A 22303-nucleotide genomic window follows, 5' to 3' on the forward strand; every position below is an offset into this window, starting at 1 on the left:
CATATAGTCCACCTCCTCTGCAGTGAACAGAGACATCTACAGCTAGATCAGGTTGTTTAGAGCCCTGTTCAGCTTGACCTTGAATGTTTCCACAGACATTCAGTTATTCCTGCAGAACTTTAAACTCAGAGACTGAAACGAGTGTTGAGCTCTAGTAGACTTTGCCAAATAAAAGGAAGCAATTTTTTAAAGCCTGGATTTTGAAAAAAATGGGGGTTAATAGCAACTGAAAAAAGTAATAAAATCTGAAAAGTTTTAATTATGTTATACTGATCCTGTGTGGAATAAAAATAAGGAATAAGTACTGAAAAAAAACAACAGAAATATAACTAATATAAATATATATACGTAAAACTGCCAAAATATCTCTTCCCTTCCCTTCCCTTCCCTTCCCTTCCCTTCCCTTCCCTTCCCTTCCCTTCCCTTCCCTTCCCTTCCCTTCCCTTCCCTTCCCTTCCCTTCCCTTCCCTTCCCTTCCCTTCCCTTCCCTTCCCTTCCCTTCCCTTCCCTTCCCTTCCCTTCCCTTCCCTTCCCTTCCCTTCCCTTCCCTTCCCTTCCCTTCCCTTCCCTTCCCTTCCCTTCCCTTCCCTTCCCTTCCCTTCCCTTCCCTTCCCTTCCCTTCCCTTCCCTTCCCTTCCCTTCCCTTCCCTTCCCTTCCCTTCCCTTCCCTTCCCTTCCCTTCGTTTTTGATTTCTTTTTCCTCTTGGAATGGGGCAGACACTTTGCATTTATTCTGAACTATGATTGTCAGAATCTGTTTCACTGGCCCTTGTGTACTTATATGACAAAGTTAGCATGAAAGTTCTGCCAAAGAATTTGTGCTGGTAATAAGAAAAGCAGAAGCTGGACATTTTTCTTAAAAGAAAGATTATTCAAGCAATAGTTTCATATTACATAGCACAGATTTTATACATATAAATGTAGCTTTGATGAATGCTAACAAAGAAAGCACAGGAAACAGGAATACCTGAGATAGTGAAGTTAATTTCATTTATTAGAGTAAAATGTAAGCCAATGATAGAAAAGCCTCATAGACTATTTTATTTCCATATCAGATCTCTGAAACATTCTTTCTTGTTTCACAGAATCACAAAATCATTGGCAGGGACCTCTGGAGATCATTGACTTCAACCCTCTGCTAAAGCAGGTTCTCTAGTGTAGGTTGCACAGGAAAGTGTCGAAATGCACAAACGAGTTTTAAATACATCCAGAGATGGAAACTCTACAGCCTCTTTGAGCAGCTTGTTCTAGTGCTCTTTCATGCTCAAAGGAAAGAAGTTCTTCCACTTCCTTGAAGATGGCATCCTAAATAACACTCTTACTCTCTATAGGTTAGGACAGGTTAGGAGAAGGACTAGACGCTTGTTGTCAGTCCCCATGAAGAACATCCTGAAACTCTGTGGTCCTTTTGAAGACAATGGGAGCAGTAAAACCTGTCATAGCATTTCGTATCTAGTTTCACTTTTGCTTTTTCACTTCTCTAAACCATAGAAAATTTTGTTTACTAAGGCCATCTGAAAATGACTTTTACCTTGTGGTATTTTTTAGTAGCTAAGGTTACATTTAGCTTTCTTTTAAAAGGCCAATTAAGGATTTAGATTACAGAAGGAACTCAGTGAGGAAATAAGGAGCAGTAATGTAACAAGGGCTACTTACTCAGGGCATTCCTGTAAGCATCTGCCATTGTGAAGGAAGAAAGACTGTCCTTGTTCAGCCTGACACTTCTGGCAGTGCCAGGGATCAGAGCACACCTCACAATTTTCCATGCACATTTCACACTTCCCACTTCCAACGTCGGCAAAAGTTTGTTGTGGGCACTGAGAGACACATTTATTGTGGGCAAGAAATTTTCCTAGCAAAAGAGAAACCCAAGTGGGAATAAACACCGATTAGAAATATATCCAAAAGATTTGCCTTTGGTGGCTACAAAAATGCTTTCATCTTCATGGAAGTCTGACTTTCTGATGCCTGAAAACATGAATAAAACATTCTTTAAACAATTTCTTGTAGTAGCTGGGAAATGTAGTAATTCAAACTTCACTAAAATTTAAGGATAGAAAGAATCATCAGGGTTATTTAGTACATCTCTCTGAATAAAGCCCTCTTCAGTAATACCTTCATCACGTCTACAAATTTTGATTGAAGAGAAAGAAAAGGAGCAACAACTACCCTTATTTATAAGGGTATGTGATTAGCTCCTAGCTGATATCTCACTTCAGCTGTTGATTTACCAGACTGTGCCTTAAGCTGCTAATGGACTTTCTAGTGATCATGATTGCAAATATTCCATTGAAGTATGTAACATACAGTATATTTTGTCTTTTGCAAATCCTCCTCAAAGAAGCTGAAGTCTCTTACCTTCTGGACATGAAGTGCACCTGTCAGCAGATTTGTCACAGGTCCTACATGAAGGATCACATGGTTGCAACTGTTTTTTTGCAGCTGGAATTAAAAGAAAATACAAGCCAGTTTTAGACTGTTTTCCATGCTTTTTTTGTTCATTTTGCCTCACACTGGGAAGACTGTTTCCTTTGACTTTTTCTTAAGCTGTTAAAGTGTGTCTCCTTGGATTTTTGGAATTAGAGCTCCAGGCTGGAAAAGTTGATTATTGTGTTCAAGTCCACACTCTTAAATTAAGAACAGTAATAAAGGAAAACAGAAAAATTGTCCTGAGAGTCACTAAAGCACTATTCTAGACTTCTTATCCAAATGAGGACAGTTTAGCTAAATATTTTTAGTTTCAAAGCAGTGCTCCAAATCCAAATTCCAATCTGTATTCCTGAAAGATTACAAATAGGAAGAAGAGGAAGGTATGTAAATTTGGGGGACTTGATGTAGTGAGGTCTTTCTGTTGAGCCTTTGTACTAGCTGCTTGTCAGACCATTACCTGGTATCTGAGGGAGAAATCTCTCAGAAGGAAAGGGAAACGTCTGGAAAGATGATTGGTAAACTAATTCTCCCCAGTGATATTGTCTGTTATTTTTCTCCAAAAGAAAGACTCTGGATGTGTTTCAAATTGAATTTTTATGCCTGCAGGAAGCTAAGACCTTGGTTATGCTTTGCATAGGCTCAGTGCCAAAGATATTCAAGAACTGTACTAAATGCAAGGAAATTCTGTTGCCTCAGTGTGTGAGACTGCATTTTGAGCCAAGCAGTCATAACAATGGGATAATGAAAATGTGATGAGGAAGTAATAATGAGCAAGTGGACAGAAGACAGTAGTCTTTTAATTTTTCTGGAAACCTAAAATAAAGAATAAAGCAAGGGACAAGACAGTTTAGTACCTCAGCACATCCAACTCATTCTGCTAATTAAATGTGTTTGGCTTGTATAAGTTGAGGGACTAACTACCATCTACTACCATCTAAATGGTGTTCATACACTTTTTTTTCTGCCTGTTACAGAAAAAATAATTTTGGAAGCTGATATTTTGAATGAAATACACAGAAGAAAAAGCTTTGATTGAAAGGGGAAAATAGAAGAGGGGGATCGTATGTACAGCTGCTTCCCACAAGGCAAAATGGTAGGAATTTTACACAACAGAGAGAAACAAAGGTCTAAGAGAATTTCAGGGTCTAGGCACAGGCCAGAGGATTTGCAGTAAAATGTACACATAAGAATAAAGCAGCACATTATCAGGGCTGGGACTCTTTGTAGTCAGGTTCATGCTGTTGGGGTTAGATTCACTGAGCAGTTAGAGTGAAGAAAGATTTCTTGAAAAACCCTGATTTGGCTCTGTCCCTTGTGTTACCTACTGTATATTTACATATGGATTAACAGCCACGTGGTTAAGAAAGTAAAGTACTAGAGCTGCAAGTTAATTTTAAAATAATGGTTTTAGTTGCCTATAAATTTCGTCCTTCTTGAGAAGAATGAACATTTAAGTTTGCTTTTCTTAGCCCTTTAAATTAGGAAGGTGTGGTTGTCTTGTGAGGCTTTCTGCAGTGGCATTTCCTGTGTATGTATATCCTTGCCTTCACTTGTCAATGTACTGATGTATTTTCTATGGCTTTTTCCTCTGCTGAAGTCTTTTTTTTTTTTTTTTTTCCTATTTCAGGTTACAGTATGCTGTTTCAGCAGATTAAAGTGTGTTTAAATGCCGTGGGTGCTGAGGGCAGTCCAAGCCTCTCCCAGATCTGTAGATGCACCTAAACTTACCAGCATGCAAATGCTTTCACTTTTCTTATCTAAATAATACACAAAGAAACCTTCCAATTGACCACTGTTCATTCTGTGAGATGCAAAAATTTACTGTCAGATTTTTTTCGAGGCATTACTTCCTAGCTACATATAGTTCTCCTTACTTAATTACTGAAAAAAAATCCTTACTGAATGTTCTTCTTGTCACCTGTAAGAATACAAAGAATACTGTGAGAATGCAAAATGTTTTCTTAATTTTACTGAACTGAGCAGCACTCAGGTTTTTTTATTCTCTTCTTGTTGTGGATCATAAAACCATACGATCATTGAATCATAGAATAGCTTGGGTAATAAGAGACCTTGAAGATCTAGAAGTTCCAGCTCCCTGCTGTGGGCAGGGTTGCTACCCACCAGATCAGGCTGCTGAGAGACCCATCCAACCTGGCCTTGAAATCTCCAGCGATGGGCATTCACATCTTCTCTGGGAGGCCTGTGCCTCACCAATCTCTGAGTGAAAAAATTCCCACTTACATCTAATATAGACCTCCCCTCTTCTAGTTTAAAAGCATTCCCACATGCCCTGTAACTATCTGCCCAGGTAAAAGGTTGATCTTCCTGACTATAAATTCTCTTTAAGTACTGAAACGCTCCTTTTCTTCAAGCTGAACAAGCCCAGCTCCCTCAGTCCTTCTTCACATGAGAGTTATTCCACCCCTCTGATCATCCTTCTGGACTCCTGTGTACTTGCTCCAACAGCTCTGCATCCTTCTGTACTAAGGGCTCCAGACATGGACGCAGTACTCCAGATGGGGCCTCACTAGGGCAGAGCAGAGGGAGAGGATCTCCTCCCTGTCCCTGCTGGCCACATCTCTTTTCATGCAGCCCAGGATACTGTTGTCCTTCTGGGCTGCAAGCACACACTGCACACTCAAGTCTAGCTTTTCATTCACCAGATTCCCTGAGTCCTTTTTAGCAGTCCTTTTAGCTCTAAATGTTAGCCGAGACTGTAATTGTGTCTAACCCAAGTGCAGCACCTTGCACTTGAATTTGTTGAGCCTCATTAGGTTTACATGGGTTTACACGGGCCCACTTTTCAAGTTTGTCCAGGTCCCTTTTAATGTCATCCCTTTTTTCTGTCCTATCAGCTACACCACTGAGCTTAGTGTTGTGCAAGCCACAATCCCCACTGGCCTGTAAATTGTAAGCAATTTCACTTTTACACACTTGTCATTTGCTGATCTCTGAAACTGAACGTTGTTTAATTTATGTACAGCTGTGTAATTTTATTTAATGTATTTTACTTTGCCTCTAAAATCATGGCTGAAAGAAAGACTTTTTCCTGGTGTCTGCCTGCAGCTGCACATCCTCAGTTCCTTTATCAGTTATTTGGTAAGCTTTCAGGATTTTTCCATTCACTGATCTTTAATAAATATACATAAATAAATAAATAAACATGAAAAACAATTTTTCATTTCCCTTCTCAACAGCTTTTCATCTAGCTACCTTTCTCTGGCTTAAAAGTTTTATTTTATCTCTTTGAAAATCCCTACTGGTCAGTTTTAAGTACTGTAATTTAATGCCATTTGTGTGGGAAGAAGCAGCTCAGAAATACTGCTGAAGTATGTGTTGCCAAAGGAAAAGAACTTTGATCTTGGCAAAAGAGCTGGTGCAATATAGAAAATAAATAGCAGTAAGATAAAGTTAAGTAGACAAGTTAACTACTGCTGAAGAATGTTTAAATAAGTTCACAGTTTCAAAATATTTCAATCCTTACAATTGAAAAATAGGGAGGGTTTTTTTTTTTTTTTTTTTAAAGTATTATTTACAGTTAATCTTACCCGTTTTGGCACAACTTACTGCTTTCTGCAGTGTATGCTAGTTACCACCAGAGGGGAATGTACACAAGCAGTTGTGTGTGCTTCTGTTACTTGGCATAGGTCTAGCTTTTCAGCCTAGTATAAACACTCAAACGTTTCAGCTGGGGACTGAGGAGAAATATGAAAATCTTAAAATTTATCGATCTTAAGAAAATAATAATCTGGAAAGTTAAAATGAGTTTTTCCTCTGATAGAGCTCTTACTGACTGGAAATAGGATTTCATTTACTGGAAAACACCACAAAACACAAGTTCAGAATAAAGAGAACTTATTAAATGTAACTTTCTTGCATAGAAAATGTTTCCAAAATAGGCAAATATGATGCAAAATACTTTGCTACAGAAACCGGTGTATATTACTTCAAAGAACAAAGTTTCCCAAGAACAGCAATGCAAAACCATCAAGAAAATTTGTCACGCAAATTTCCTTGGCCTTTGGAGAAATGATAAATGAAAACTTTAACTCACAGTTTCTAGCTATTAAAAAGTCTTCAACTCATCAGTGAAAACTTCACTCAGCACACTATGACGAATGAGGTTGCTAATACATTGGAAGAACTAATTAAATTACAAATAACAAAGTTGCCTGTCTTCCAGTTTGGTGGCCATCAGAAAGAATTGCCTTCTCAGACATATCACATTTCCTTATCCAAATGCAAGTCTTGGGTAAGGACAAAGTTCATGGCACACCGTGATCTGCTTTGTTAGGTTTTGCCTTCCTCATGACCCCTAAAGGCTACCATTATGTACTAGGGAGTCCTACAAGATCTCCATTAATTTTTTTCTTATGGTTGTGAACAAAACTTTTAAATGTGGAAGCTGTACATCTGTGATGTAGAATTGCTAACCATCCATACTCTAAAAATGGAATGTAGACTCTGAAAAAACACCGTATTCTATTATTATCCTTGTTCTGCTCTACTTTTTTTTTTTTTTTTAGGCCAAAGTATATGACCTTTTCAGATCTACTGAGCTGTTTTTATCCTTATGCTAATAATCTTTTTTGGGTTTTTAACCCCAAACATCTTCTATTTAAAATTACTCAAGCCAGAATTTGACTAAATGTCACATTGATTCTTGTCTCTTTGTCAGAATCAGTAACAACTTTGACATATGCAGCTCAATCTCCCCAGTTCATTTCTGGAAACATAAACTGGATCATGCCATGCCTTTATTTGAGTTAAGCCTCACTGCAGCTCTGCAGCTACCAAGTACTCTTCCTATTCAGTCTGTTTGAGGGCTTATCAAATTCAAAGATTGAAGTTTTGTCTTGGTTTGCTTGAGGTAATTTTCTTCATAGTGGCTCCTATGATTCTATGTTTTGGATCTGTGATGAAAACTGTTGTTCATTTAGTTGCTGAAGAGCAGTGTTTATGCAGTGCCAAGGAGCCTTCTACTTCACACAGTGGTCTGCCAGGTTGGGTAGGGCAGTTGACTCAACTCTCCAAAACAGAAACTCTCAATTTCTTGCTATGCTCAGCAACAAAAGTCAGGGTTGAGTTGGCTGTTGGGTCTTCCATTACTCAAGGATTGTCTGGGCATTGGTCATCTTGTGGTGAGCAATTGTGTTGTTTATCAATTGCTTTTTTTTTTTTTCCTTTGTTGAGTTTATTTCTTTTTTGTTTCTTTTATTCCCATTTCCTTTTCTTCTTTTGTTCTTTCTTTTTCTTATTAAAGTTCATTTATCTGAACCCATGACTCGTTTTAGCTTTCTGATTCTCTCCTCTACCAACTGTGAGGGGTGAGCGAGTGGTTGTGTGGGGCTCAGCTGCTTGTGTTAAACTACAACAGTTTTCTTTCCTCATTTAAGCTTGTGAATGAGACATAAATGAGACAATGGCAGAGTTTCTTTCAACCTAATGCTGTAAGATTTTAGCTCTGATCTCCAAACAGAATTAATAAAAAAGAACTCTATCATGTCATTTAAGACAAGGAACCCATATTTCCCTTTCTTTTTACTTAAGTATTTTTTTAACTGTCTGCCCTAGTTTTGCAATTTGATTTGAGTGAAAAATGAATTCTCAAAAGTATTCAGGGTGAAAAATTTAGGTCTTTGGGGAAACAAGTGTGATCCCCTTCACGTGCTTACTGCTTGTTGTGGAAAATGAAAGTCTTACTAAAAATAAACTTCAACGCAAAAAGCCCTCCAAAATCTCAAGGCATATGAGCTGAGAAATGGCCATATCTTAAAAGATTTAGCTTTGAATGTAATGACATTTGAAACAGTTTATGATCCATCCTTTAATTTGTCTTAAGTCATAACTGCAGTATAAAAGTTCTTGCTTGTGTATACTCATGTCTGGCTTGCTCTCTCTATCCACTCGTAATGGACAATGGACTTAATAATTAATGCAAGCAATAAGTGTTCAGGCAGATAATAGTTGACTTATTTTCTCCAGTTTCAGATCCTTTTATTCATGATTTTCTCTAAACAAAAGGGAGGTCTAACAAAAAATTTTTACTTCAAGGTTGCTATCAAAATAGCTACTGGTACACATTTCTAATTGTAATATTCTTAGCTTATAGCTTAGAAGACATAGAGTTCTATCAAGAAGAGTATTTTTGCAAGTTATTTCATTGTTGGATCACAGCACAGTGCCAGAAGGGAAGAATGCATAAGTGAAGATGCACACATATTTTGCACTGTGTAGTGGGATGTGATTTGAATATAATCCAGCTGAGATGCTACCTAGTATGTCAGGTTTTATACTGTACATGGCACTGACTTAGCAAAATTGATAAGATCAGGGAAAAAAGACGAAAAACAGGTTACATATCTCCTTGAGGTAATTACAATTGCATACACACAATAAAACATAATGAAAACAATATATTTATGTAATAAAATACTAGACCTATCCCATTTCAAAGACTTATATGAACTGTAAATCTAAGGAAATTTTAGGAGTGCTGAAAAGTAAATTACAATCTGCAACAACCATTAATTCTGAGTCCGGTTATCTCTAAACCATACCATACTTTACAAATAGCTAGAATATGAAATCAACATGCCTCAGAATGTATGGGATAGTGAATCATTTTTATTTGTCTGTAGCACCTCGAATTTTCACATCTGGATGATGCTTAAAAAAGCCTCCTAACTTTTTCCATGATGTTCTGATTCTATACTCTAAATGTCATAACGTTTTCTCATTTGGATAACTGTGATCTCTTCTTTCCTGCTGCTGATTTCCCTACAGTCTTCTGCCATCTCATTCCACTTTTTTTCTTTCCTTCTCTGTTCTGAGACCTTTGTAAGTATATCTGCATAGCTGCATAGCTGCATTAAGGTGAGAGAACCCTAATAGTTCTTTTAAAGCCTGAATTATTGTTTTCTCTCAATCAGAACTCTTCTGGTGCAATGCATTTTTACTGGTTTTGTTTTATTCTGTAGATAGGAAAAGGAAAGTACACAAGATGGATGCAGTTGGTCAATGGCTGTTTGTAGGAGATTGCTCTCATTGGGAGTGGTATGCAATAATAAACAGAACCAGCTGCTATTTTGCTGCATAATTTATTACAGCATATATAATCTACACGTAAAGGAATATATATTCCATTTTGTGTTTACATCAGAAACAGATCTCATTGCACATCATTTTTTTTTTTCCTTTTGTAATTTTCAGAAAAATGTGGTAAACTAAGTCACGTAACTGAGGAATGAATTAATTTTCAAGATGCTGTCTTTACAGTACATAGATAAAATGAAGACCTGATCTACAAAACTTCTAATCTAGTTGAAAGAGTGTGTGTTCAGTTGGTGAATCAAGCTTACACTGGTGTATCTCCTGATTTCCAAAGTCATTTTATTATCTGGTACATGAGATAAAATACAGATGTTTTATGCTACAAACACAAGCTCAATTTCTCTCTCTCTCTTTTTTTATTTTCTCCCTTCTTGGCTGACCCTGTCTTTTTGAAAGCCAGGATACCAGACAAGGACTGTTTCATTATTTCAGATCTTTATACGACTTCTTAAAGATTTCTAATATGATTTGGACTGTTTGCCCAGCAAAATATGCCCTCAAAATAAATATCATTTTAGAAAACTGTTTTTTATAGCATGTTTTGGGTTTTGGAGTTTGCACTCATAAATATTCATAAGACTGGCCTATTATTTATCCTTGCTTAAAAAAAATATATAAGTGAAAGCTTACAAGTTGTGGTTGAGGGAAAAGAGTATTTCACATTCACAAAGATTTTAATTCTTTCTTAGATGGACCAGTCTCTCAGTTGGCAAACTGTGCTGGTTTCACTGTGGCAGGCTGTGACACGCTGCCCTTCAGTTTATGTTAGCCTAAGAGCCAAATAAAGCAGTAGTCTTTGTTTCCAGAACCTCATTTTGTCCCATGTGGTAGGTCAACACAGTCACTAAAACCACAGTGAAGCCCACTGAATCCATGTGGCTGGATGAGCCAAAGGAAAATGGATTCATTCTTTGTAAATACAGTTCAAGGTCTAATACCTCAACTTTCTCTTGTAACATTTCTGAAGAAAAAGAGTAAATAGAAGACTAACGTGGTAAAAACTGACATAAACTACTGGATTTGGAAATTTTGGCTGTCTTCCTAGTTGCGTTGTCTTCCTGTGTTGTCTGGAGCAGGGTATGTGCAAAGGATGAGCGTGGTGCAATTTCATCCTTGCTCCCATGACAGGGGCGAGGTTGTTTATTTCATACTTGTCCCCCCACGCCCAGGTCAGTCCCATACAGTGTGAGGACTAATAATCGTCTGGCCTACATTATTTAATTAGATCAGCTCATTGGGCCACTAAAGCTCAGAGGTAGCTCTGCCATGGTGCTGTGCCGGAGTAAATGTGTTGAGGACTCTGAGCATCAAGTGGAAAAAGCACATTTTGATAAACAAGCAGAGAGAGCCAAAATCCAACTCACAGCTTCAGATTTGCCCACACTGGACTGGTGAACAAATATGGAATTACTGTAATATCCTCTGAAGAACCCATACTGCGTGACAAGTTCCCCTTTGAAAGTGAATTTGACAATGGATGGGATGGAAGAACCCAATATTTTACCGAGATGAAATCACCCTGGAAACAATCAAAGTATCTGTAAAAAATCCTAAAGAACAAAAATGTAAATTGTGCTAAAGTGTTTGGAGATCTATCCAGGGGAAGTAGTGGAAAACTTTGGAAGCTGCCATGAACTGGCAACCATGTGAAAACAAACAAACAAACAAACAAACAAACAAACAAACAAACACTTAGTTCCCATAATCTCCTTTCAAATACCTACTGGAAAAGAAGAGGCCCTACAGAAATGTTTAAGATCTGGAGATGGCCTGTTACTCCTGTCAGTCCAGAGAAGAGTAGGTAGATTTTAATTTTGCTCATTCTTGTGCTTTATATGCTACAGAACATTATTGAACACTGCAGTGAAAGAAAGTGGCTGCTTCATCTACATTTTATTGGTTTTTAGAAATCTTATGACAATTTAAAAAGTCATTGTAACAGATAGTGAAACTGTTTTTATTTTTGTATTTGTTTTGTTTCTCTATGCTTTATTTTCTTTTTTAAAATTATCCCTCAATTTGAACTGTCCTTTAGATGTGAATTGTGCTGCAATTTCTAACTAGCAACAACTCTGTTGGTGTGTGGTATTTCTAGATTTAAATAAAGGTATTTCATTCTTGCCTGATTCCTTCATTCACTGAGTGTGGAGCAAGAGTTTCAAATATAAATGACACAGCTGGAAATCTAGATTCAGCTGGTATCTTGAATGCATCAGCAAAAGAAATGAATGATATAAAAAAATTCAACTATTCATATTTTATTGCTAATTAGCAAATGAAAATATTTTTTTTCAAGAGCCAGATAATCCAACAGCATCTGAGCAAGAAAATTCCTAGATTGTTGGTAATGTAATTATCCAGAGTGTAACTTCAATAAAGATATGGACAAATCATTAACATTTCTACTTGAAAAGTACTACTATTTGGAAAAATGTTCCAATGGGAAAAGGCTCACAATATCACCAAGTTCATTGTCACTTTCTCAGAGCTATGCACTGCAGCTGCTGCCACATCCCAGCAAGTCTATTTGAGAAGGGGAAGAACCTCCAGTCAGGTTTCATGGTCTCCTGTTGCACTGAACAGCAGGAATTGTTTGGCTTTAGAGCACTTGCCAATGTTTAAGCCAATACAGCTCAGGGAGAGATGTGTCTTGAGCAAATGTCTCTAAGGAAGAAAGGAGAAACAGAAGGCAAGGTGGAGAGAAACAGTTTCCACAGCACGGTAAGGCTGGTGTGTAAAGACCTACATCAGCTGCCTGCTCAAAAGAAAAAGGTTAGCATTTGACAGTAGAAGTAGATAAACAATAGACAGACCAATCTACAGACACGTTCTTTTCCAGCACAGAGTGGGAAAATTGGGAAAATACACATCTGGATGAAATACAATGAAATGCATGGAGACCAGCTTTCTGCTATTATCTCTCCTTTATAGTTCTTTCTGACATTTTTCTAATGTGAAGAAACTTTGTTTTTTATACAACATTTCTTCCTAAATAGGTAATGACTAGAAATGGTCAATATTTTTTCTGAAAATATTTTTGCTATATTTTAATTCTTAATGAAAGGAGACTCATTCTTTGAAGTATTTGAGCAAATAAAGACATAGAAATCAGAAGAAAAGTTGTGCTTGATAGGAAAAGAACTTGAAGGGACCATAAGTAACTTAGTCTCACACTCTCCTCAGTAACCACTCCTGTTAGATGTCTTTTATGCATTATCAAAGACTTCTAGTGATGCAAATTACAAATTGTTCTCAAAGAGTCTATTAGTCCATTATTCCATTTGAAAGTCTCTTTTTTCCCCATGTCAAATCTCATACTTTTTTTCTGCATTTTAAGTTTGTTTGACTGCACATAAAGAGACCTGATGTGCTCCATTCTTTGTGATTGTGTTTCTCTTGTGACTTTCTCATTCAGTCCCAAGACCCTAATTTGTCACAGTCTTTAATTGTTAATATTTTCTTCTCTGTATATTTCTGAATATCTTCACCGTTTCCTGTCTAACTAACCCACTTCTTTATACACTGCACCCCAAACTGAATCTGTTATTCCAGGTGATGCCTTATAACTTTAAGAAGATTGAAAAGATTATATTAGTCACTATTTACAGTGACCAGCTATGCAGATATTGAAACTCCAGAGGAAATCCTACTCTTGTTGGAGGGCATGATGTGCGTACTGTTTAAAAGCACCAATTGCAAGCCTTGCTGTCTAGATTCATTGTACTCACAAGTCAGTATAGCTTTACATTCTGTGTTCACTCCTTTGGACAACAGTGCATGTGTAATGTGGAGTGCATTTCCTCTTGATTGGGATAGGAGGAGAAAGAAGAAAAGTTGCTGTTAAGTAGATCACAATCACACATTTGGTTCTTTTTGGTTTCCTCCAACTTATATTCACCAATCTGTAGGGAATCAATAGCCAAAGTTCTGGTCTCAAATATAGCCTGTAGGGCTCCCAAGGACTCCCCGATCATCAACCTTTCTCTTTTTCATCTTTTTTGATGGCGGGGGGGTGAGAAAAAATAAAAATTTAAACCTTCATATATTTAGATAAAATAATACTCAGTATTTCAGATAAGGCCAGCTAAGGCATATTAAAACGTCATGCTATTTACAATGAGATGGTTTCTGTTCGTGATGAAAGCAATGTTTTTAGTCATTTTTAAAATTTCTTTATATTTTTTAAAATGATAATATGTTGAACTGAAGTGTAGTTTTACTCAGATTGCATGATACTGATGTTCTCTTTTTAAAGCTCTTAGTAATTTCAAAGAAAAAAAAAAGGGGGGGGGGGGGGGTCTGTTGCAACTTACCACTCCAGAATTTCCCACTGGGTGGATAATTTCTTGGATTCAGACACCGTCCCTGAGAAAGCTGGAAATCTTTTGGGCATCCAGTGCAATTCTCATAGCTGTACCCAACACATGTTGTGCAGCTCCTGTGACAAGGTTCACATTCTCTAGACATGTCATCAGTGAAGAAGCCGTCTCCACACTCAGTCACGCATGTGTCACCTGCAACAGAAACAGAGCCCAGAATCGGGTTGTCAACTGACCCCTACAATCAGGACAAGAAGATACCTCACCCAGAGCACATATCTGTCTCTAGCAATAAACAGATCAAGACAAACAGGCAATATATATTGAAATAGTGAACATTTTGGTAGATATAGAAACTAAATTTTTTTGGTGAATCCTCAGCTCAGTTCAGCTGCTTCTACAAAAATTGAGGAACTTTGAGCAACCTGCACTGAAATCAATATCCAGGTGGGTTTTCATCAATATCTTAAATTCTGTATATACACATCTAATACAAATCTTACTGTGAATCAAAGTTCTGTGATTAAATCCATTTTTTTTTTCTATTGATTCTCTATAAAATCTAAGTGTAGAATTCCCTAAAATTTCTTGTTGTACACATATTTTGAGGATTAGATGAATCTCCAGTTTCTGGTGAATACAAAGCTAAACTCAGGTGAGTCTGATTCAGCTTAGGGGTTTGCATGCTTTGGCAAAGTTCTTCGAAGTTGTTGCAAGGGTAATTTTTCAGTTAAAAGAAAAATAGGCCATTATACCACTTCACGTTGTGACCACAGTGTCCTGTAAATGCATTTTTTAGCTCACTTTTGGGCATGCGCAGAAGACAATGCACGAAAACACCATAACCTCAATATTTCCTGCCTTTCATATTTGGCACCATGTCTGAGCTAGGCCTGACTGATTCATATTTTCCTAATAAAGTCATCAGATTCAGAGTCTTATGTGAATTTGATGTGAAACTTTCTAGTTGAACAGAAGTCCTTTGAGAGTGTTTAAGACTCATTACTTTAAGTGGACTTTAAAGTCCACAGTAAGGAAATGTATCTATGTATGTCTTTCTGTGAAAGAAAAACCTCTCCTTTCACACAGTCTGAATTAAACAGATTGGAGTTGAAATGTGTATATATATACATATACATATACATTATATATATATATGTTTTATACATATTTTTTTATCTCCTTTAAAAAAATATATATATATATTTATATTTATTTAAATATATATATATATATATATATATATTTAAATAAATATATATATATATAATAAATATATATATATATATATTTTTTTTTTTAAGAAGAGAAAAATCCCCCCCCCAGCAATGGTTATTTGTTGTCAAATATTTGGAGTTGTATCTGTTGTACCTTATATATATATTTACACATCCCTGGCCTCTACTCTGAGCCATAGGAGAGATCTTTTTGAACTCAAGAAGTTGAATCCAGGCTCTTTCACTAAGGAAAACCTCTGATATGCTTTCATGTATATACCATATATTATTTTGCTTACCTGAGAGATAAAAGCCTTCCTTACAAAAGTCACACTTGTCCTTGTCACAGCTATCACAGTTGCTAGGACATTCTTTACATTGCAGGGAAGTTTCATCACTGTAGGTATTGTCTGGACAGTGTTTATAGCAACTCTGTTTATACCTATAACATAAAGTAAAATTTGAGGTTATTGAGTTTCCTCATGTTCTATGTACAGTAATGGCAAGGCTCTATTATCATTCTCATAAACAAAAAATGTTCCTCTAATGAAGGATTCAGAATGTGTTTGTTGTTATCTCTTCAGCTTTAACAAGTAATTAGCATTTTTAAGTACAAATAATTCGATTTTTAAAAAATGTTTACACAAAAAAATGCATGCATACTTAGAAATTGCATATTTCATGACTACTAAGAATCATAGAATCTTAGAATCATAGAATGGCCTGGGTTGAAAAGAACTACAATGATCATCTAGTTTCAAGCCCCCGATACACGCAGGGTTACCAACCACCAGACCAGGCTGCCCAGAGCCACCACCAGCCTGGCCTTGAATGCCTCCAGGGATGGGGCATCCACAACCTCCTTGGGCAACCTGGAGGTCTCACTGTGTCACCACCCTCTGTGTGAAAAACTTCCTCCTAATATCTAACCTAAACCTCCCATGTCTCAGTTTAAAACCATTCTTCCCTGTGCTATCACTATCCATCCTCGTAAACAGCCATTCCCCCTCCTGCTCATATGCTCCCTTCAAATACTGGAAGGTCACAATGATGTCTCCCCTGAGCTTTCTCTTCTCCAAGATAAACAAGCCCAGTTCTCTCAACCTTTCCTCACAGGAGAAGTGCTCCAGTCCCCTGATCATCTTAGTGGCCCTCCTCTGGACCTGCTCCAAGAGCTCCATGTCCTTCCTCTACTGGGGGCCACAGACCTGGATGCAGTACTCCAGATGGGGCCTCACAAGAGCTGATTAGAGGGGGGATAATCACCTCTCTCTCCCAAAACCAGTGCTTACAGTGATATTAGATAGCTTTGTCATAGTAGCTTAGATAGCTTTTTCATTTTTTGTCATAGTAATAGTTACAGAGATCTCCTAAACTTCTTTTTCAAAAACTGCTGAATACTTATTTCCCTTCAGTTAAAGTTTCAGTTTCACTACTTTCTGTTTCCTTGCTTAACATTTTTACACTGCTGATCTGCAAATACAAAAACTGGACATAACACACTAAGCGTGTACTCGTTCCACACCCAGAAAAAGTAATTAACTTGTCTACACTTCCTATTCATCTCTCTTCATATATACAAAGATCACATCAATACATGAGCTATAGAGCTGCAAATGGTCTCGATTGTGTATGATTGGCTAGTTTTTCAGCATTTCTCAACCTTTTTTCTCAGGCAATATTTGATAGGAGTGGGACAAGATACATGTCATTTATGTACCGATTTATGTGATATATGTAGTTAGACACATCTTTTTGCATGGAAAGCTATACTCACATGTAGTAGTTCGGAACACATGTCATACAGATTCTTGGGTCATCTGAAATAAAAAATGTGAAATTATGTAAATAACATCCAGAGTCAGTGCCAGAATGCCAAAGGAAAACATTGCGTTATTTTGTATTAAGATTTCTTACATTGAAATAACAGTCATATCTTCTTATATCTAGAACATTATTCTCTCAGGATCCCTGCTTACATGTTTTAGAGATATTCTCTTCCATAATTAATTCTTTGACTGTGTTTTTTTCCAACGATTGGTAATGTTTTTGTTCTCAGCACGAAGTACTTAGAAAGTGATAAATAATTGGGAAGTGATTTTCTGAAATGGAGAACCTTTTCAGGAGCTCAAGCTGGGCAAAATGAATCTTAAAAGGAGAAACTGAAGTATTCAAATCTGTAGTTTCAATATTTTTTATCTGTTTATTGGCACCTCTAAAAGCAAACTTTCCTGAAAAAAAAGTAGGTAATTATTTAATCTTGAAAAATCTGAGCTAGAAAAACACTTTTCTTTATTCTGTGGAGACAAGAATTTTGGGTGAACATTCTCATTATTAATTTTTGCCTTCAGAAATTTTCTTAAATGAACAAAACTTACTATAAAACTCTTTAAATCTTTTACGATGAATGCTATAGCTTTGTGCTTGCATGAAGGGAAGACTGTATTCTATAACCTTTCATTATCTGCTGTTAGCTTCCAATTTCTTTTACCTTACTCAAGTATCCCTAAGGGAACAGAGTGGAAGGAAATACAACAACCTGGGCAAATGTATTTATAACTGTTCTACCATGAAATAACTATAAATCATTTTTGATATTATTAGTACTCATATGGCAAAATATTCACTGAATCTCTTTGAATTGTGTCTACAATAAATCACACTTTACACATGCAAACTTATTAGGCAACATGCATTTGGTTTTGTAAGTAGTTCTAGCAATTTATTTATGAGGTGTAAATTTTTTCACAGAAATGTTACAGATTTGTGACAATATTCTTTTTACTGTTTAGAGCACAATCAGAAACAGCAATCACCAAATCTAGTGTTTCTTGAATTAGATGTTATGCTAAGGCAGGAAATGTCCTTTAAAGATGAAAATATTTTCTATGAAGTCCTCTTTTACCCTTTTACTTCCAGATAAAATACATTTTGTTTTTTCCAGAGCTTCTTTTCGTGGAAAAATATTCTTTTTTAACGATACTTACTCACAGATATATTTGTTTTCTTTCTCCCCCACATCCTCATAGTGTGTTCTACTGTTGGCAGCCATGCTTATGATTACTCAGTTTATGCAAGAGATCAGTGTAGAGCAAAGTGCATCAGTGTCCTTTTGAAAATTATTCTTGCACATACAGTTCTTATGGTTTGTTCATGGAAAGAACAGAGTATGTATTAAAGAGACTTTGTTAAAATTCCTGGAATCACTTAGTTTTAGTAACTAGCTCCATTACTTTCTGGCTTTCATGAAGAAACGACTCTTTCCCCTTTTGCCTGTGGCAGATTCTGATGACCTTATTCTTTCCTCCTTTCCTGTCAGTTTTTGCCCATACTGTTGACTACATATTGTGACAGATTTCATCTGTGGCTGCAAATTAAGGCACAGTGTTCAGGTGTCCTCTGGAAAGAGTTTGAAAAATATATTATTAAGAGGTCTTTAAGCAAAGGCCATTGTGTTTGGAATCATTGAATCATGGACTGGTTTGATTTGGAAGTGATCTTAAAGATCATCCAGTCCCAATTGCCTGTGGTGGGCAGTGCTGCCACCCATGAGATCAGATTGGCCGGAGCCCCATCCAGCCTGGTATTGAATACCTCCAGGGATGGATCATCCACAGTTTCTCTGGGCATCCTTTGCCAGCGCCTCACCACCCTGAGTGAAAAATTTCCTCCTAACATCTAACCTAAATCTCCCCTCTTTTAGTTTAGGGCCATTCCCCCTTGTCCTGTCACTATCAGAATGTGTAAAAACATTCCCCCTCCCATTTATAAACTCCTTTCAGGTGTTGGAAGGCTGCAGTCAGTGCTCCAGGTGGGGTCTCACGAGGGCAGAGCAGAGGGGGACAGTCCTTCCTCCCTTCTTGCTGGGCACCCCTCATTTGATGCAGCCCATGAGAGAATTTACTTTTTTGGCCTCAAGTGTATACTGCAAGCTCATATCTAGCTTTTTTATCCACCAGAACCCTCAAGTCCTTCTTGGCAGGGCTGCTCTCAAGTGAGTTCTTCTCCAGTCCGTACATGCATCTGAGATTGTCTCAACCAAGGTGCTTTTCTTAAAAACTAATTTTAAACTGGTTTAGAATCTAAGAGTAATTATCTAAGAATGAATGAAAATAGCTTGTTAGGACTGTTGACTGGGTTCCATGAGAGGGCAAAATAAACAAAAAAGTATCACAGTTATCTTGGTGTCTAATCACTTACCACCTTCTTGTACTCTGCTGCCCACATACAAATTTAGACAAAAGTTCTCATGGCAAATATCATATTAGATAGCCAAATATGTCATGGGAACAGCTTGATGACTGCATTTCATCTGAGAATGATTTTTTCTTCAAACCCTAGGTTTTGGAGAAGATCCAAATTCCTTAATGATTTTGCAATGTGAAAACTTCATAAAATTATATGAAGTAAAACTAAAATGATGAAAATTTTGTCTCATGTAAGTTTACGGTAGAAATAGGATAGATTTTCTGTTGAATTTTGTGATCACAAAATAAAGGGGACTCTGAATTTCCTAGTTTGTTTCTGGTTCGGTTACCTTGTAACCCACAAACTTCATGTATTGTAGGCTATTCAGAGGGAGAAGTGGCACTCACCAAGTGCTATTGCCAGTGTAACTGTGGCAGGTATCAGGAATTTGTTTGCTTATTGTTGCTGACAGCTCTGTATAAAGTTATACATGCATCTCTTTTCTGATTCCAACACATAATCAGGACCTAAATCTGACTGAAGAACTTTTACAGTTCCTGATTTATTATTCAATAAACTTTTAAAACAGAGATTGATTGCAGGGGGCACACATCTGGCTTTCTGATTATAAACTGTGATCCTTCTGAAAATACATATGCTTTAAGAAATATTTTTTCTCTGTCATTCATACTGCAATTTTGAGGTTACAGTGTTGGGGAAGTCTTATTCTTGGTGTGTCTCTCTTACCTATGTAAAGACCATCTTAGAATTTAATTAGCTCTGTATGCTGTCATTGGGATTGGCCTGAGGCCATCTGCCAATTTGTCTACTGTATTATTTATCATCCCCTTACTGAACGTTGTTCTTTCTCTTATAGACATATCCTTTAAATGGAAGCTCAGACACCTTTTATGTTTGATCTTAGTTTCTTAACTAAGCTTAGAAGGGAATGTAAGGAAGTAAACTTCCTGATAGCAAGCACACTGAAAGCTGAATATGCAATTATCACTTCAAATTTGATATTTAATATGTGCAATGCTTTCCAAATCTTGGATACAAATTTTAAGAGCAAATATAGAGAACTTTCAGGTTATTTCCATGTGGTTCTTCAACAGTGGCTCCTTTAAAATCTGCCACAGTCAGTTCTTGGACTAGCAGTTAAAAGTGCTTGCTGGGCTGAAGTCAGCATGTTCATCCTATATTCACTTAGAACTCACTTGTTCATGAAATGAGTAAGTTTCTGTGACAAGAAGTGGGCTGTTTAGTATGTTAGGCTCCAAAAGACTTCTTGCCATGAGAACTGCTAATATTTTATCTACATTTAATAGTTTTCATTTGCATTGATTTTCACTGTATTGAGTCTGAGCAACTCTTTGAAGACAGAAACAGAAGTGATCTCAATAGCACTGGAAACAGAATTCAATCTCTTTTAAAATGAATGGTCTTCGATACAACAAAACTCCTTGGTGACTTTCTGGTTTTATTACAGTTTTCTTAGATAGGGAAAGATCATCTGGAGTTCATACAAAAAGTAATTTGACTCCTTTTCCTTTCTGTAAGAAAATGATAGCCCTGTTCCTTTCTCTGCATCCCACCTTTCTCCAGTACAATACATTTGAATGTGCAAAGTTTAAATACTGGTTAAAAACAAAGATTCTTGCTTATTCTTGCTTTCCTTCGAAAGGAATTAGTATTGTGGGCTTTTTACCTTCTCTGTGAGGGAGTACAGGCATTAATATTACAAGCCAGGTGTTGTGCTAGAAGGATGTTTCACTTTGAATATACAGAGGAGCACTACAGATGATTGCTGCTGTACTACCTTTGAGGCTTAGTGAAATATTTACTACATATATATCCATTTTAAAAATGAACTCCGGAGCATTTTGAAAATCCCTGACTCTGTTTTCAACGTATCTGACCATTCACAACATTTAGACAGATGCAAATTTTGGAAACTTTACATAGCGAGCCTATTGTACTTCAGAGTAGCCCTTACCCAATGTATCTCATATAATTAGACCCAGATTTTCAAAGACTGGTATGTTTGCTTAACTTTATCACTATATGCAATAAAGCTGGGAGTTGAAGCCAAGTGCATAAGTACATTTCACAGAATCTGTATTTAGACTGTAACTTTTATTTTTCTCCCTTATTCAATTTTTTATTATTATTTTTTTTAATATTAAATTTCTTGAAGTATTTATTGGCTCAACCATGAGCCTAAAATACGGACAATACACTCAACTACTTTTGCTCTCAGGAAAACTTGAGGATATTATGTGCATGGAACTTAATGTCTGGTTTAATTTTCTTTTGCAGATTAATTAAATATAATGACTGCAAATGATTTTATATTACAATGCAGTTTTCCTTTAAGGACCAGTCTGCAGTAATTGTTTGATTTCAACAGTTACTGTTAGATTTTATTTGCCTTTTACATTCCTATGAACAATAATTTACAATAATGTAAAAAAATACCTAAGCCTATAAGTAGTAATACATCACCGAGTGTTATTATATATTTTAACTACCTTTAGACCATTCTTGTTTTAGTTTTATGGTTATTCAATTAAAATAACTGAAATGTACAGTCCAGCCACAGTGGGATTTCAACTAGACATGGGCCTAGATGAAAATTTGTATTTCATCAAATCTTGAAAATGAAGGAGATTTCATCTGCTCTGGAACCTAGAACTGTGGTTTGAATCTTTCACTTCATGTGAAAAGCTATTTGCTTACCTATTTCTTTCTTTCTGTTTTCTTTTTTTCTTTTTTCTTTTTATCTATAGGGTTTTTGTCAGTAATTCTGCTTTGTCTTCTCAATTTTGACCTCTTTTTGACAAGTTATATCATCAGGAAGAGGAAGGAAGAAGATAATGGGTATTTTAACCAAGGAAAAGCTGAATTCTTATGTAAGTTAGATTTAAAGGGTGAAAAGTAGTTTCTTAGGCCAGAAAACATAACTGTGATCTAATGAATTTTAAAAAAAAATCATTCTTAAAGCAAAAAGGAAAAATTAAAAACAAACAAACAAAC

The 22303-nt window shown here is 36.6% G+C and overlaps 1 protein-coding gene across 1 annotated transcript in view; it reads right to left on the bottom strand.

Annotated features, from left to right (window-relative positions):
* The window catches only part of PCSK5 (proprotein convertase subtilisin/kexin type 5), a 263646-nt gene that overhangs the window by 15548 nt on the left and 225795 nt on the right, over positions 1-22303 (bottom strand). The window contains exons 25-29 of the mRNA XM_090130933.1: positions 16857-16899; positions 15379-15521; positions 13857-14057; positions 2359-2442; positions 1657-1852 (exon numbers count right to left, since the gene is read on the bottom strand). Of these exons, the coding sequence (XP_089987059.1) occupies positions 1657-1852; positions 2359-2442; positions 13857-14057; positions 15379-15521; positions 16857-16899 (667 nt within the window). The remainder of the gene's footprint in view (positions 1-1656; positions 1853-2358; positions 2443-13856; positions 14058-15378; positions 15522-16856; positions 16900-22303) is intronic.

The sequence above is a fragment of the Phasianus colchicus genome, chromosome Z, assembly GCF_987193195.1.
Source record: "Phasianus colchicus chromosome Z, bPhaCol1.hap1.1, whole genome shotgun sequence".
Taxonomy (NCBI): domain Eukaryota; kingdom Metazoa; phylum Chordata; class Aves; order Galliformes; family Phasianidae; genus Phasianus; species Phasianus colchicus.